General features: G+C 43.5%; 1 protein-coding gene across 4 annotated transcripts in view; it reads left to right on the top strand.

The window, feature by feature from the left end:
• CNTNAP4 (contactin associated protein family member 4) overlaps window positions 1-18014 on the top strand; it is a 308626-nt gene that overhangs the window by 186706 nt on the left and 103906 nt on the right. For 2 of the 4 annotated variants that reach the window (XM_087827284.1, XM_087827283.1), the window contains exons 18-22: window positions 2716-2955; window positions 4839-5063; window positions 6461-6594; window positions 7585-7672; window positions 17434-17742. In XM_087827284.1, coding sequence (XP_087683410.1) covers window positions 2716-2955; window positions 4839-5063; window positions 6461-6594; window positions 7585-7672; window positions 17434-17742 — 996 coding nt within the window. The remainder of the gene's footprint in view (window positions 1-2715; window positions 2956-4838; window positions 5064-6460; window positions 6595-7584; window positions 7673-17433; window positions 17743-18014) is intronic. The other 2 variants (XM_087827285.1, XM_087827286.1) reach the window with 2 other exon arrangements.

Genomic DNA, 18014 nt, shown 5'->3' with positions numbered 1-18014 from the left:
AGTAGCTTAAAACTATTCAACTGGGTAAACATTAACTCTTTAAAAGTACAGAATTAAGTCCTGTTTACTAAGCTGAGTATTGATTTTTTTTCTCAAGGTTCCAAATACTATTTAAGCATGTATTTCACCCACACAGACATATATTTTTTTCCTGTTACTATCACTGTCCTGGTATTTATTTCTACCAGTAACATGGTGGAGTAGTTATGTGTTTGCCTGACTAAACCTAGACTAGACCGTGAGCTCTTTGAGAGCAAGATCATTTGCACACGACTCTGAACCCCCAGTGCCCGACACAATGCCAAATAAAACCCGCAGAGCTGAAAGGCCCTTCAAACCAAGAAGGATCTGAGAAGTAGAAGAAAATGGAAGCTTTTTTCTTTGACCACTTTTTTGCGTGGAGAAGAAAGAGGGTTCCTTGTAACAAAAGGCCACCTGTAGCTTCTGGTCCTACCTCTGCCTCCAGCTAAATGTGTTTATTCTAAAGTCACTCAGCTGTGCCCCTGGGTTCAACCCTGGGCTTCTCTATGCCTTTAGTGTCTCATCACCTGAACCCAAAGCAAAAGGAAACAAACGAGAATGAACCAGCTGGAACAGTCTTAGAGGGATTGTATTCAGTTGTTGGGCCCCAAGTTATTTAGTTACTATTATGTCCCTGGCCGACGGAGATAAGCAACTAAATCGGCGAGACTTGGTGTTTCCGAGTGACAAGTGCGTGACCCAGGGTGGTGTAACATTGGCGTGCACTATAAACCCTGTGTCGCGATTTACGGGATGTGGCGCGACCTAATGCAGTGTGCCAGGGTAGACCTCTGTGAGCCTTGGCAGGGGCTGCCCTCCCGGGAGCTCCTGGGCTGGAGCTGGAACGGGGGAAACCCCTGCGAGGACGCCGAGCGCCTGTCCAGGCCTGGCTCGCAGCGTAGACGGTCTCACCGAGCCGAGTGCCTGTCGCAGGCCTGGCTAGGAGTGTAGATGGTCTCACCGAGCCGAGTGCCTGTCGCAGGCCTGGCTAGGAGTGTAGACGGTCTCACCGAGCCGAGTGCCTGTCGCAGGCCTGGCTAGGAGCGTAGACGGTCTCACCGAGCCGAGTGCCTGTCGCAGGCCTGGCTAGGAGTGTAGACGGTCTCACCGAGCCGAGTGCCTGTCGCAGGCCTGGCTAGGAGCGTAGACGGTCTCACCGAGCCGAGTGCCTGTCGCAGGCCTGGCTAGGAGTGTAGATGGTCTCACTGAGCCGAGTGCCTGTCGCAGGCCTGGCTCGAAGTGTAGACGGTCTCACTGAGCCGAGTTAGCAGGCGGGAGAGGAGGGAGGCCTGAAGCTAAGGCGAGCGGCAGCTTTGATCTGGAGGGGGGAGTCCTGAGAATAAGACACAAAGAGCCCGCCAGAGCGGCAGGAGGCTGGCAGATGTGGGCGGAGGGGATCGAGAAGGTTGTGGCTGCTCCGAAGCGGGGAGGGAACCAGCCTCCCTCCCTGCGGCGCCCGATGGGCCGCGCACTGCCCGCCGCCTCTGGACTTGGAGACGGAAAGCCTGCCCCTCGCCCTGAGGGCTCCCGCCTGCTTCACCGAAGGGGCACAAACTCCGTCAATTGAAGCCATTTGGATTCAGAAGTTTAAATACAGTCGTTTGAATAGAAGCCATTATTATGTCTGTGAATCTGAATTATAAAGAGGGCTAGTGCTGCGAGTCCAACATTCTCGGGAGTTCTTTTGGTTTCCTCTTCATGGTATTTCATGATCCAAAAATAGAAAATTAATTATTCTGTATTCTCTATTCATTGAGTTTTATCCTCAGCCTTGGCCTCCGGGACCCAAACATCCCTGTGCAACAAAAGGTGTTTCTCTTTTCAAACTTGAGCACCAAGCCCCCATCTCCCAGTCCTAAGGTACACTCTGGTCTAATTAACAGCTGCATTAATTAACTAGTAATAATAAATTGGGTATTAATTATTAGTTGTTATTCATGTCGATTGCTAATTAATTAGCTGCTATCCATAGTTATTGCACAGCTGCGATGGGTCAGGCACTGTTCTGTGTGCTGGGGAAACGGTGTGATTGAAGCGCCCCTACTGGATACGCTCTCCAGGGGAGGGACACTGACTGTACGACACACGTTGGTAAAATGTAAAGTCCGGTAGATGGTGACAAATACGTATTTAGGGTCTTTCTGGAAAGTTTTGTTTATGACAAACAAAAACACCTGTTTAATTTCTGAGGCTAAGGAGGTGTTAAGTAATTAAGGCTAGATTAGGAGCTAGCTAACTGAGCTGGGAGAGGAGGGAGTTAGGAGAGCTCAAGGTTTCATTATAATCCCCACTAAATTACAGCCCTACCGGCATCAGGATCAGTTTCCGATATGAAAACAAACCACACTTACCCACAAATATACTCTTATTTAAAATTGCAAAAAATATATTACTTTCTACTTAAGAACTAATTTTTAAGAACCTCCTCAATTTGGAGTTTAATAAATATTTTTTAGAAAACAAATATGTAACAACTTCATCTTTTGGAAAAAAATTGAATTACTGTTTTGTCTTTTAATGTTTTGTGACAAATTGTGCTTCCAAAGTTATATTTTTGCTCTTCAAGTTTCTGCTGTTCCCTACTGTAAGGCCGCAATTTTTGCTGCTCTCTCTGAGGCCTCAGTTTTGCTTGGTCTTTAAATCCTGAATATAAGACCTAGGAACGTGTTTCCATTTGCAGTATTTCCCTTTTAGGTGGAACGGCCACCAGACAGCGAGGCTTTCTGGGGTGCATTCGGTCCCTGCAGTTGAACGGGCTGGCCCTGGACCTGGAGGAAAGAGCCAGGGTGACTCCAGGAGTGGAGCCCGGTTGCCGAGGGCATTGCAGCAGCTACGGGAAGTTGTGTCGCAACGGAGGGAAGTGCAGAGAGAAGCCCAGTGGGTTCTCTTGTGACTGCACCTTCTCTGCATACACAGGGCCCTTCTGCTCCAATGGTAAGTATGACGTGGGCCCCCTGACAGGAAACGCATCCACTGTGAGTAAACATGTGACCCTGACTGTCTGTGTTGCTATTTGAAACAAAAATATTTCCATTTCTCCGGGGGTTTGATTGCAAATTACTTCTTTATGCTGATCACACTTCATTACTTCGTATTGATTGTCTCAATTCTTAACAAGTGTTTATTAGTGATAAATCCTCTAATAGTTGCCTCTAGATGTCTTAAAGTGTTAAGTGCTCAGTCTGATTTTTTGCTATCTAATATTAATGCTCTTGGTATGCTGTCCCCCTTGGGACAGTTCTCTACTTTAAAATCATTAAAGGCATTATCATCACCTTTGATGAAGGTAGTCGACAATACAGGAAAACCTAGGGCGGATGGTTGGGATGGTTGGTTTGCTTGCCTTTTCCAAACAGCTCTTTTTCTAGGAATATAAATACCTCTTTCATTAAACATTGATGTGCAACAAAATACGGGCATTTTGCGCTATGATATGTCAAGTATCTGGTTGTGAAGTAAACTAATGGAATATTTCTCAGCTTGTCTTGTTCACTGGTCTGTATCATGGAAGACAAAAGAAGTGAGCGCGGTATTAAGTGTTCCGGGCAGATGTCTCCGAATAAATATACAAACGTTTGTTATACTTTCATAGTTTCTCATAGAAAACCGTTCAGTTCAGTTGCTTTATTTAAATGTTTCTGGGTTAGTGAACCTTTTCTGAAAGGAGGCTAACAACAGTTGGCTCCAAATTGAAGCCCCCTGCAATTTGCAGAGAAAGCAGTTGGGATTATTTAATGAGAAGTTGTCAGAGAGGCACTCTGCAAGTCATCTACTTCTTATCAGGAATAAGTTATACTTGAAAGTCGACCCACAGTCATAAACCACACGCTGCTGCTACCATCTGCGGAGACTTTTCACATTTAAAGTTAGATTTAAGACTACTTGGTCACCAGAACATGTCTTCATTTTCTGAATCGAAATGATTTCTGGTTCATCTTGTTAAGTGCAATCAGAAATATTCTGTATCCACATATTATATTGAGTATAAAACGTGTATATAAAGCATATGAAGTATATATAAGAATATGAAGTGCCAAGGGAGTGGAAACATTGCTGTATTACCTGTGAGCATCACCTACAACTCATGCCCAACAACTGGGCCTGTATAGTAATGGAAAGAAGCAGGGTTCTGGATCCAAAACTTACTGTCCTTCCCAGTGTCCTCTTTATTTTATACATAAATATTTGGTGTGTGAATTTGGGATTTAATCTCATATAAGTAAAATACTCTGCTTTTGTAAAATGACTTAAAAGAGGCTGACTGGTGCCTTATGTTGATCACTGCTACCCAAATGCCCATGTCTCCTCTCTCCTGTTAATGGGAGACTTAACATTCCCTTTGTGGCACACAGTGAATATGAGACAGTCCTCGGGCAGAAAGGAAAATTTCTGCCTGTGGATCCAGGAAGGTAATAGGATTCCTCAAACTTCTTTTCTTCCTAATACATAATATAGGAAGCCTAGTGTGCACTATTCTAGCTACAAAATGATAGGTGGGGGGGTTTAAAATTTAAATAAGAAAGTGGATGGTGAGGGAGATGAAGGTCAGGAAGCTTGGTTTATGTTTAAACGCAGGAGAGCATTAAGCTTTCGATTATAAGATTAACCAGTGAATTAATTACATATAATTCTAACGTAAAGCCATTTCCGTGACCATTGTGAAAGCTGTGTTAATTTACAGTGTTATTTAATTCTGGTTTGAGTGCATTTCTTCTATTTATGTGATTTGTTATTTTTAATTAAAAATATCAGTTAATATAACTGAATCAAGGCCCTTGGATTCAATTTTTTAACATAAAATGTGTGTATCATTTCAGAGATTGCTGCATATTTTGGGTCTGGCTCATCCGTGGTTTACAATTTTCAAGAAAATTATCCCTTAAGTAAAAACTCCAGCTCCCACGCTGCTTCATTTCATGGTGATCTGAAGCTGAGCCCAGAAATGATCAAATTTAGCTTCCGAACAACACGGACACCAAGCTTACTGCTTTATGTGAGCTCCTTTTATAAAGAGTATCTTTCAGTTATCATTGCCAAAAATGGTGAGTGCTTTTTAGATGAGAGAGAGAAAATTGAGTTAGAGCATTACATCAGTAGCAACGTGGGTCATTCTCGTGTTCTCGCTTCTCAGACTACAACCGGGAAGAAACTGTGTGCCTGGTTTTTATATTCAATTTTGGTTTTTCAGCACTACCCTATACATTTAATCCAAAAGGGTTACTTAAAGGAATTAAGATGCCTTTATTTCTTTATAATTTTGATCTTACGTATCCCACATGAATTTGAATTTTATATGTAATATTTGTTTTATTTTATTATTGCTAGAAGCTCTTTACTATTCCATTTGAGTGTCAGTATCAGTTTGGTGCTTCATTTTGAAATAAGATGCCGCACTGTATGTAACAAATATTTCCTTCAAATCAAAGTACAAAATTTGGAAGGAATGTTAACAAACTAGTATTCTGTGTAAGAAATACAGAAAACAATCTGTCAATTCTAATTATAGGCAATAAAATAGTCACGGGAAGTGCTGGGGCATTGATGCAGGGTAATGGCGTGTGGATCAGGATGTGTATGCTACAGAAACTGGGTCACAGAAGACTGTTTACTGCTGTTTTTTCTCTTCTCTGTATCCTGATTAAAGATAAAAATTCCATAAGTATAGTCTCTGCATGAGGAAAATAAACACATTTACAGACCTGTGAATATATCATTTCAACTAAATAAAATATGGCCTGTGGGCACTGAATGTCAAAGTAAAAACAGTGTTGTTTGATAAGTATATTTACCCTCACTGTATACATTTTGAGCTTATGTATATGTTAGGACATTTTCTTTGTTAAATTGGAAGATGTAAATTAATTGACATCTTTGATTCTAATTCTAATTGTAAGTTTGGCTTAAAACCATTCATTTTACCCTGATTTCATTCCAAAGTTTACGACCATGACCACTTGACGAAATATTTCTCATCTTTAGTAAAACTACATTTGCTTATAATAATTTTATTAATCAATTACATTTCAGGAGTGGTAGATATATTTTTTAAACAGATCAGACCATAGACACAGAGTGCTATTATAATATTCCACAGTAATTTGACATTTTATAATATACCAAGTCCTATTATTTTCAAATTAGAAATTAGTACAGAAATTTGCATTTACTTAAGTGCATATTGACTTCTGGGCGGGGGGGGGATTAAAGATTTGCAGGAAAATGACTGCTTATTAGCAACATGCTTGGTCTTGATTTTGAAAATCATGCAGTTTCACCTAGAAACCTTGCAACTAGGAATTATGATAAAAGGATACAACCAAATAAAATATTGTGAATTTCCCCCAGAAATTACCAAATAACAACAAAGGTACTCTAAATTTTTATGAGTAATTCTTAAAATACAGTTTTAACTAAAAATATAACTTCCCTCCTACTTTAGGAAGTTTGCAGATCAGGTACAAGCTTAATAGATATCAAGAGCCTGATGTTGTTACCTTTGATTTCAAAAACATGGCTGATGGGCAACTTCACCACATCAAGATGAACCGAGAGGAAGGAGTGGTCTTTGTAGAGGTAACGTAGTAAATCCAAGAGGAGCAATGGTCACAAGTAGGACTGGCCAGCAGGAGGGAGCCACAGCAGAAATGTGCTAATGACTGGAATAAACCAAGACATCCTTTCAGTGCTGCTCACGCACAGACCTTACACAGACCATCAAATGTGGTCAGAGTTTGTTTTGTTTTTTTAAATCTGTCTTTATTGATTTCAGAGAGAGGGAGAGAGAGAGAGAAACATAGTGATGAGAGAGTCATTGATCGGCTGCCTCCTGCACGCCCCCGACTGGGGATCGAGCCCGCAACCCGGGCATGTGCCCTGACCGGGAATCGAACCTCAATCTCCTGGATCCTAGGTCGATGCTCAACCGCTGAGCCATGCCGGCCGGCCATGGTCAGAGTTTTTTAAGGGATAAGATTCTGTCCAAGATATTACTATTTGATACTTACACATACAAACTTTCCTCATTTGTTTCGCTGCTCAGAGGAGAGAAGCGCTATCTAGTTTATCGTACTATTGGTAGGCCTATCGCTGCTCTAATGAAACCAGCTTACTTCACATGGGTCTAACTGCAGCCAATACTCTGGCCCAGAAATTAATTATTGCAGTATCAGGATATATAAAAAATGATGTGAATCACAGCAGAGAAAGTGGAATTATTCTTCTAGCTTTTGAAAAGAAGCACTAATGTTCCAGCCCTCTGCACAGAGGAAAATTTCTTAGCTGAATAAACCACGTTGGCTTTAACAATTGTCTTCCTGATACAGTGGAAAAAAATAAAGTGACGGAGGGGGTAGAAAGGTGGGGTGCAGTGGTGTCTGAGGGTAGCATAGAAATAGTTTAGAAAATAACGCTCATAAGTCTTTTAAAAATTTGTTTTCTAAATTTCGGGGCCATACTAACTTGCCTGTTTTCCTCCCCTTTTTTGGGTCTTCCTTTGCTGCCTGTCGTCTTCGCAACAAAATGGCATCCGGTTGGATTTTTGTATCTCCTGTAACGATCCTGTAGATTGATGAGAATGCCAGGAGGCAGATCCACCTGTCGTCAGGTACAGAATTCAGCGCAGTCAAATCTCTTGGACTGGGCAGGATTTTAGGTAAGTAAAAGAAACCCCCTTTCCTCTGGTTGTGATGCATACACATGGCTCAGAAGAGTCATATTCCAACCCCCCCCCCCCCCCCCCGCGGATTTATCACGCCGCAGTAAAATCTCGTGCCTCATTTTATTGCAAAGCGAGTGACGAGGCAGCAGCCGCACTTGCTCAGCGGCCCACGCAGCCCCGAGGAGGGGCCTCCCGCCGGGGGAGCAAGCGGCTCCTTTCGACTGCCGCTCGGCGGAATGAAACATGGCTTTGTTCTCACACTTCGAAAATATCAAATAATAAAGGTAGAAATGACGGGTAACCTGACTGTTTTGTCCAAGACAGTAAATGGATTTAATTTTTTTTTTTTTTACCTTTTCCATGATCTGTACCTTGATTAACCCATTCCTTACATTCCCTGTGCATAATCTCACAGTCGTGAGGATGTTTGATTAAACCCATGAGTGAGTGATCAAAACATTGGCCCTGGACAAGGTTAGTAGTCAAGTTTATAGATCTGTGTAGGCTTTCTAGTACTATTGATAAGCACCAAAACTGTTTGCTCTTACCCTCCAGACAAGGGAAATACGAACTGCAGTGTTCTTCCAGGGTGCTGTAGTGCACATAAAAATATGTGCAAAGTACTGTCGAGATAGCTGGAAGCTTAACTTAAGTATTCCAAGTACATTTCATAGTGTAAATTATATAAATTCAACTATAGTAATACAAAAATCAGTTGAATATAACAGATCCTCAGCTCAAGCGTTCCTCATTGGGGCAGGGTCTGAGCTGAGGCATTGTGTAAAAATGTAAAATACAAGATAGAAAATTCTAACAATTATGCATAATGTTGACAAAATCGTTTTTTTGAAGAAATAACATTGGCAAATTTAATGCCAGAGTTACTGACGAAAATATATTTTGTGAGTAGAAATATCCTAAATGTATTATAAGAGAATTGGGAAGCTGATCTGCGTTATATGAGGAGGATTGTATTAACCACGCAGGAGGATTATAACATTCACTATATAAATATTTGTTTCCCTTTTTGTAAATAAATAGAAGAGATCAGTATGGAATTAAAGATGTTAATGTTTTTATTCAAGAATAGCATCTTTTTCAAATGCGTATTGCTCATGCTGAAAAATAAGATTAAAGTCCAAATTCAGCAGTGAACTGCCCCTCATTCTCCTAAAACTGTAAGAAAGGATTTATTTGACGTGTGCCTAAGGTTTGGATCTTGACCGAGGACTAATGTTGAGTTTAAATCATTTGTAATTCAAAGGAGACTAATAATTTATGGTCAAATTTAGTGTGGTATATGACATTACAATAAAATGTTATGTAGTATACTATTATAGTAATGCAGTACATTAAATTATAGTAAAATAGATGCTAAAATGGAACTATTAATTTTCCAGAGAGTTGCTCAGTCTTGAAGTTTCTTATTATGTTAGTCCAGGTCTTCCAAGAAGCAGCTGACAAGACAAAATTAACCACGTGAGGGTTTTATTAAGGGAACACTTTTGGGGGAAAAAATAGGGAGGGAGCTGGCCAAGATCAGCATTGCCTCCAAATGGAGGAGAGAGGAGGGAAAGTAAGAAGTATCCTGGACTTCTCTGCAGTCTTAGAGAGGTTGTCCATCCTTTGGGGATCCCTTGAGTCAGTCAACCATCAAGGAGTCCCATGTTTTCCAGGAATGGGCCTGCCCTGGAGTCCCTGCTGTGACCAGCCATTGCTGGGGTGAGCCTATGGGAAGCATGGCCGTGGCCCCAGCATGACGACGCATTTCGCAGCCCAGCAGCTGGGCCCCTTGGTCAACTGCTCTCCCCTAGCTGGAGGTCTGCAAGGCTCGTTCTTATTGACCCCGGCTTACCAAATATGTTTTTCATTTCTGTAAGCCCATTTGGCTCACTGATTCGTTTAACACATAGCTTGGGATCACCTGCTGTGTAACACAGGGAAGGCCACTCAGCAAGGTGACACTGCATCTGCCCTCACGGAGCTTATGGTTCGTGGGCATGCAGGTAATCGTATAAAATGCTGCTCTGTATCTCAGTGAGCATGATGCACCCTGTGTTGCTTTAGATAAAGCAGTTCCAGATTACCCTCCAAATTAAAATACTTGTATCATTTTATAATTTCTGAATATTTCTTTTAAGGGAGCAGAATATAAAGATTAACCAATTGGTTTTTTTGTCATTTGCCTCCCGTTTTCAACCAAAGACATAAGGATGTGACCATCCAGTACCAACGCAGGTGGGAACCCAGAAACGAAGGAAATACTTTCCCACTCTCGCTTCCTCCAGAACTCGTTTCTTAAGTCCAGGAGGAACTGCAGGAACATTTTGGATTACTGTCAATGTCAACGAACATTAGTAGCAGTTAATGAGAAAGGAGGGTACATTTTAAGAAACAATGTCAAACTGTACTCTGATGACAGGGAAACCATCTCTAAGTTCCTACTACACTTAAAATATTTAAGGACTCACTAACTTTGGCAATAATGATGTGTTAAGTTGGGAGCTATGGTGAAAAGATCAAGGCTTTAGCCAAGCACATCCTCCTGCCATGAATAGAGTACGTTAAATTTGCTTTTCGTGTTCAAAATTCACTGTAGAATTAAGCTCTGGGCTCTGTACCCAGATGCTTTTATTATATGTTAGACTAGCTTGGTCATTTATTTTAAGTACAAGCTGGAGGCTGCCTTTTCTTGTCCTGTGTAGTAGCGTCCACATATTAGAGGTGGTGACCAGTAGTGACCATTGCTGTCTTCCGAGGCCCCAGAGGCAGGAAGCACACTCAGGTCAGTGCGGCAGAGAGGTGGCCAGGTGGCAGTGAAGCGCGGCCGGCACGGAAGGGCGTCTGCCCCTTTATGTATAAAGGAGATCCTTCATGTATAAAACAATGCAGCAGATCCTTTATGTATATAACTTGCATCGGTGCCTGGAGGTGAGGGAAACTGGTGGCCCAGATAACCCGAGGGCACTGTGATTTTGTAAATATATTGAGAAACGCCTCTTAAGATAATAGACTGATTATTTTAAAAACAAGTTTTAAAAGAGAAGTATAGCCCGGCCAGATGTCACTCAGCAGTTGAGCATCAACCTAGGATCCAGGCGATCAGGGTTCAATTCCCGGTCAGGACACATGCCCGGGTTGCGGGCTCGGTCCCCAGTCGGGGGCGTGCAGGAGGCGGCCGATCAATGACTCTCATCATTGATATCTCTCTCTCTCTCCCTCTCCTTTCCTCTCTCTGAAATCAGTAAAGATATATTTAATAAATAAATAAAGAAGTATAGTTTAGAACAAGAAAACTACTAAAAGCCATTTTTTTTAATCAGCAGGTTGATTTTTTAATATTTTAACCTTTAAAATGCCACAGGCTATCTCCAATACGTAGAGTGACTTCACTCTTATAAGAAACTACTTAAAATCATAGTTTATATTCAACATGTTGATTTTTTTACTATTTTAACAATAAAACGTCACAGAGTTCTTCAGTGTGTGGCAGGATTTTGCCCTTGCTTTAGACCTTCTCAGAGGGTTAGCTGGATTACTCGGAACTGCCCAGAGCTAGAAACTTAAAAACACCATTTCTCCTCATTATGACACACTAGCATCGGTCCGAAGGGTCACACCTCATATCCTGGGAACACTCGTGATGCTGAAACACGTTTTCTGATTTTAATTTTAGAGCAAATGATAAGGTAGCCAGGGTTTCGCCTGAGTCACCTACCACTGCGAGCATGCGCTCCGGGCGCTCCGGGCAGGTGTGCTCCCTGGACAGTGACGTCACCCCCATCGAGTTCACCTGGCCGTCAGACACAGTAACAGAGCTCTGCTTACGGTTCAAAAAAGACTGGATATGAAAAGCAAAGTCACAAATCCCCAGTTGTGGACATGCATCGGCTGCCAGATCTAGAAACCTCCGCACAGTGTTAATCCCAGAATCTCTCAAACAAAAAAGAGAAAGCGATTGTTTGTTTCTTTAGTTATTAATACGCCTTAAAATGGCCCTGCGGCACGATGAAGTAAAAAAATAAAGCCACGATCGGGCGCTTACACTGTTGTGTGAGTGAATTTATTAAAGAACAGGCATCGGTGGGGGGCAGAATTGGCAGGGGTGTGCACTCGGGCACTCGGTGGAGAGCTCCTGGCCAGGCCAGCGAGGGCTCCGGGGGACTCGGAGCGAGACCAGCGAAGCTGAATCCGGCCGTGTTTCTGTTCATCGTAATAGAGGGCTAGAGCCGCTCTCCATGTCCTCACAGTACAATTTGATATTGGGACATAAAAATTACTCTCCGCGCTTGGTGTCTGCTGGCGATGATTGCAGTGAAGGGGCGCGCCTCCGGGTCATCCGCATTTGCAGAAATGAGGACTTGAGGACAGAGGGAAAGCGGCGCCTTTCTTTGCGGTTCCCCTTCTGATGAAAAGGCAGCCAGCCCGGTGCCATCTCCTCGTCAAGCACGTTGCTCAGGATGCATTGAGCACCGGTGCCAAAGCTGATGATTCCTCAGTCCGCTCATTTAAGGGGACTGTTTACTCCAAAATTACATAAAAGGAGATCTAAGATATAATTAATCAAAGGAAATTGAAAGGTATAACATTGTGCTGCTCATCTTTAAGCTTTTATTGGGACGCAATTTCGCCACGTGGAAGGAAAAAATCTCAATTAAGATCATTACATAATCTTGAAATTGCATAAAACCTCTCATGGAGAATGTGCCCATATTTTGAGTAATGATATAATTTAACCTATTGTAAAATGACAAAAATGACTGTTTGAAGGCGGGTGTAGTTTGCCACGAGTGTTTATTACAGATAGATACTGGTGCGAGAACACCACCAACAAAAGCCTGTTGGTGCACCGTGGCAAAAAGGACCAGGCCTGTCGAGTCAGCTCCGTTAATTTTCCTCCATAATTTATAGGCTGCACTACATTTTCTCTCTCTATTCAAAACTCGTTGTAAAATTAAGTTATGAGTTGTGTTCGTGGGTTGTTTTTTATGTTCGAAGAGCTCCCTAAAAGCCTGAAGATGGTTTTTACTGATTTTGAGCAGTAGCTTCGGTCTATTTAGAGGCAGTGACCCATAGGGGTCATTTATCTCCGCAGAGGCCGCAGAGCCAGGGAGTCACTCAGGTTTCTGCAGTGGAGACTCAGGCCGGATGTAAATAAAGTGTGCGGTCGGGGGGCAGAGGACGTCCGCTTCATCTCCCCGGGCGCGCCCGAGAGCAGACTTCAGTCTCAGAGATGGTCACATAAAACCTGCGTCGGAGCCGGGGGCAGAAAGCACAAGAGAAGTACAGGTTGCCCGGCCAGCGTGGCTCAGCGGTTGAGCATCGACGTAGGATCCAGGCGATCGGGGCTCGATCCCCGCTCAGGACACATGCCCGGGTTGCGGGCTCGATCCTCAGTTGGGGGCGTGCGGGAGACAGCTGATCAATGACTCTCTCATCATTGATGTTTCTGTCTCTCTCTCTCCCTCTCCTTTCCCTTCTCTGACATCAATAAAAATATATTAAAAAAGAGAGAGAGAAATTTAGGTTACCTGAGATACCTAACAATCTAAATAGGTAGCTTTTGTATTAATCAGGTTTTCAAGGTTAGATCTGAGTGGCAGGTTTTCTTGGCAACTTACTACCCTTTATGAAACAGTTTCTTCATCTACATGGTGTTTGCTGCCTGCTTTGCAATTTTACTTTTTTGTTGTTGTTAAATATGTTTTTATTGATTTCAGAGAGAGGAAAGGAGGGGGAGAGAGAGACAGGAACATCAATGATGGGAGAGTCATTGATCGGCTGCCTCCTGCAGCCCCGACTGGGGATCGAGCCCGCAACCCAGACTCGCGCCCTGCCCGGGAGTTGAAACGTGACCTCCTGGTTCGTGGGTCGATGCTCAACCACTGAGCCTCATCGGTGGGCGGTGGGCCCGTTTTACTTTTCCACTAACTCTTTTCGTTGTTGTACCACCCTTGTTGTAACTGCACATGATAGAAAGTTGTGTGCAGGTCTTAGCCCTGCTCCTTTGACTCACTGCCCCATTTTCAGGCAACCTTTGTTTATCTTTATGGATCAAAGATAGTGTCGTCCTTTCAAAGGGTGGCTTCTTTTCATAGATACGATGAAACTACTTAGACTTGTTTTCTGAGTTTTATTTATTTTTGTTTTGTTTTGTATTTTTTTGCTGCTGTTGGTTTTTGGGTTTTTTGTGTGTTTGGTTGGTTAGTTATGAGAACTACAAGAAATTTCATGAATCACTTCTTATAATTACCGTTCTTCCACTTGACTTCATGTCCTTTCCAGAAATACTGATAAAGAAGGCTCTTCATACAAATTTTAATTCCTCAGTACGCAGTTTTTCTTGTAGATCTTTTGTTAAAAGATTTCTTCTTTAACAAAGCAGGAGTCATTCTCTTTGTTGGAAAATACAGTTGAGGTTAATTTTTTGATAGGCAAGACTACCCAGAAGTCTGAGTCAGATAAGTATCTTTATAACCAGAAACATCCAAAACATGCTTGTCTGTCAGGGTTTGTGGAAAGCAGGAGACATTTGTCTCTGATTCCCCCACCTTCCTGCCTCACCTTACATGAGGTTGCCATGTCAGGAGTCAGATGATAGGAAGGATTTATATTGTTGCTCATTCGCTTTATTAGCACACTGGTCAGTGCAGATACCTGATGCTATGTATTTCTAAGGCCAACTTTGCTACGAGCAACTTAGTAGAACTGTTAATTTTGTTTGGACTTAATTCTGGAGAGATGGCTGCAAAGTCCAGGTAGTTCCCCTTCACTCCTAATTCTAAGTCCAACCCACTGACTCTCTCAAAACAAGGAGTTGTTGGTGGGGAACATGGAGGTTGCCAGTGAGAAAGTGTTGTGGGACCCTGTGCCCTCTGGTTGGGAGAGAGTCTGGGGGTCGGCCTACAGGAGTCTCGGGGCAGGGGAGAGACCCTGAACTGTGTGAATTCCTGCCGCCCACTTGGAAATGCTTGGCTTGCATAGATGCCTGGATCCCGTAGGGGGAAAGTCAGCCTTGAAAACATCAGAATAACCTGAAATTTGAGGACTTTCTGAATCCTACTGAGGATGACCTGAAATTTGGGCCAGTTCCTCTCTATCCCAGGATTGGGCAGGTCCTTTGTCCTGCAGCTTCACTGACATGGACAGCCACCCTGCCTCCCTTCTCTGGGCAGCAGCCACCTAAGGAAGTCAGTGACTGAATTCAACGAGCAGATGAGAGAAAACGACGCATACTTAAGAAGATTCAACAGCTATAAAATGGGAGGAAAACCAAAGCAACCAGAATCATTCCCCATCAAAATAAAGCTGCTCCAGGAGACAGATGGCACTCTCAATGAAACTTAGTAAGAGCTTGAAGGAAATTCTAGTGAAGCAACAAAAAGACCTTGAGGAATGAAAAAGCTTTGTTTTTTCAGACTGAAAAACCCAGCAAGAAAGAATGATCTTTGTTGATGCTTGACTTTATCACCTGGAAGATAAAGTGAATGAAACTTTCGACCACCACAAAAACAAGTCCTCAAAGATAGAAATCAGGAGACAAAGTAAAATAGCTTAGAGGGCATGCAGAGGAGCCCCGATGTGAGTGATCGGCAGTCCAGCAGGATGACCGGCCGAGGTGAAACAGCTTGTAGGCACCGTCTGTGAAACTTTCCAGGTTAAAGAGAAACCTCGTGTCCGCAGATTTAAAGGGCCCACCAAGATCTGTGCAGAATCGATGAGGGGAGACCACACCTAGGAACAATCTGATAGAAATTCCTAAATCACAAGGAAGCTTGCAAATTTTGAGAAAGAATTAAAAGAGCCAGAAGCTGCTGGAGTAATAGCTACAGACTACTGAGAAACCAGGGCTGTGAAAAGACGCATCCTTAAAATAGACAGAAAAAATCACCTCATTAACCAAAAAGATAAAGTTCTGTCTCAGATCCATCCCATCACAGTTTCTAATTTATTTCTTCATAGCATTATCACTCTTTAAAATTTTCATTAGTTCCTTTTTTCTATATTTTCTTTCTCCCCTACTGGAATGCAAGATGCTTGAATTGCAGGAAATTTGTTTTCTGTGTCTTTAGCTTTTAACCAAGAAATATTAATCGACTAACTGTCCATTTTAACTTTTATAGTTTAAAATTTTTATACAGTAATTTATAATAGGTAAAATGTTTTCAATTTGAAGGTATCATTTTTAAAAGTCCCTTCATATCAGATTTTGTCAGAGGAGTGAATCATTTCTTTATTTTATTTTATTTTTTTTGTTCACCAGGTAAGATTTTTTTAAAGGTCTGTAGAAATTTGATTCAAGATTTTAACCTTTTAGAAGAAATGAGAAAAACACTGTTCTGGTTATATTGTATTAAGGTATTTCCTTTTCATTTCTTGTTAAAGTAACAAACAAACAAAACTCCTAGGCAAGAATGCTGTCTTTCTAAAAATATATACATTTGAATGTATATCTGTTCAAACGAGTGACTGCCAGGTGGTGGGCTAAGTTAGCTTTTGTTTCATACACGAGTGCAACGCCTCCTGTGGAACAGCGTGGGTCTGGGCGCGGAGGGTCCCCTGTTCGCTCGTAACGGCCCAGCGCTGCGAGGCAGGGTGGCCTGGTGGTGAGCACGCGGCCCCCGGAGTTAGTGACTGGGGGTGAATACCGTAGCTGCCCCCATGACAGGAGAGGGATGTCATCTCTAATGTTCCGGTTTCTTTCTATAGCGAATGATTCTCCTGATACTAAACGTTTCATCAGTGTTTTTATTATTAGCGGTAAAATGTGAATGAGACGGGAGGAAAAGGAACTGTCCTTCAGACACCTTGATATGACAGGACGGCTTCCATCAGGGCCGAGTTGCCCAGTTACTTCAAGAACAGCTGCTCTCGAGCCGAAAAATAATGATAGTAAAATAAATAAAGGGCACTGCAGGAGATGGGAGCCGAGCAAAGGAAAGACTCTGTCAGTGAGGAAGGGTTCATGGATAAAAGCAGCTCGTGGTTGGAGCTGGAGTCCAGTGCGGGACGCCAACTGGATGACCTCAGGCAAACCCCTGAAGTTCCCAGCCCAAGTGTCTGGCCTGTGGGCTGGAGTAAGACGCGCATGGCGACTGCAGGGTTTACGCACAACACGCAAATCCCTGAGAGCACTTGATAAATACCTAACGTCTATTATATTATTTTGTAAGAAGAGAGACCGAAATGCAGATGTGGCCCGTGTCTGCGTATGTGCAGAGCAGGGAAGAGCGGTCATGTTATTTTGTGAGCGTAGTTGGTAGGTGGATAACCTGATAACCTTTGAGCTCTAAAACTCTGCAGTTAGCCCCACTTGTGTCGATTTCATGCTCTTCAAGCATAAAACATAAATATATCCTTCACTGTAAAATTATGAATTAATACTCCGCATTCAAGCCAATCTCTGTTCCACAATAGTCCCGTATTAACTCACCTCATTAAATTGGGGGAGCACACAGATATTTCTGTCTGAGTGAGAGTCAGTGAAACAGGGAGAAAGGCAGTGAGATAGGCCTTTTCACTGCTGTACGTAACTAGGGAGAGCCCCTAAAAATTGGGGGGTATAACCTCGACTACGTGAGAGCGTCATCACGAGCCCTCCTCTGTCCGTATCCTGATCCGTCCTTGGGGAGGCTTTCATCATTTCCAGAGAGTTTGTGCTTCATAGTTAATTAGCCACATGTAAAACCTGCCTTCATGAGCCTGGAAAGGCTCTCCAGTTACTGTGGAAAGACTGATGCATCTGACTTTTTCAGAGACAGACAGGGATGAGCGGCACGCGTGTGCGGGCGGCCCTGACCGGGCGCCCCGGGCTCTCGCGCCCTGGCCGCGCCTCTGTCTTGCAGAGCTCGGCGATGTGGACCAGGCCACGGCGCTGGCGGCCGCGCAGGGCTTCCTCGGCTGCCTGTCGGCGGTGCAGCTCGGCCACGTGGCGCCCCTGAAGGCGGCTCTGCACCCCCGCCGCCCGGCCCTCGTCGCCGTCTCGGGACACGTGGCGGAGTCGAGCTGTGTGGCCCCGGCGGGCAGCGACGCCGCCTCCCGGGAGAGGACGCACTCATTCGCAGGTAGCACCTGTCTGCCCCCCCCCCCCCCCCCCCCCCCCCCCCCGCCTCGGCGCAGCTTGCCCGCGGCCTTGCGGGCTCCCCATGTGGCCGTGACGCTCCCTTCTCCAGATGGCTCCTTAAGATTGCTTTCGTTTAACTTTCAGTTCCCTTTCCCATTTCCTTCTAGATTCTCACTTTCCCATGCATGTGACACATTGCGGTTGACATTTCTTAAGCTTAAAATAACAGAGATCCCACATTGACCTACATTCTGTTCTGATTTAAAACGTTTA

Source organism: Miniopterus natalensis, chromosome 18 (genome assembly GCF_054644295.1).
Source record: "Miniopterus natalensis isolate mMinNat1 chromosome 18, mMinNat1.hap1, whole genome shotgun sequence".
Lineage (NCBI taxonomy): Eukaryota > Metazoa > Chordata > Mammalia > Chiroptera > Miniopteridae > Miniopterus > Miniopterus natalensis.
The sequence above is the reverse complement of the archived record's forward strand: the minus strand, read 5'-3'. Positions and strand labels throughout refer to the sequence as shown.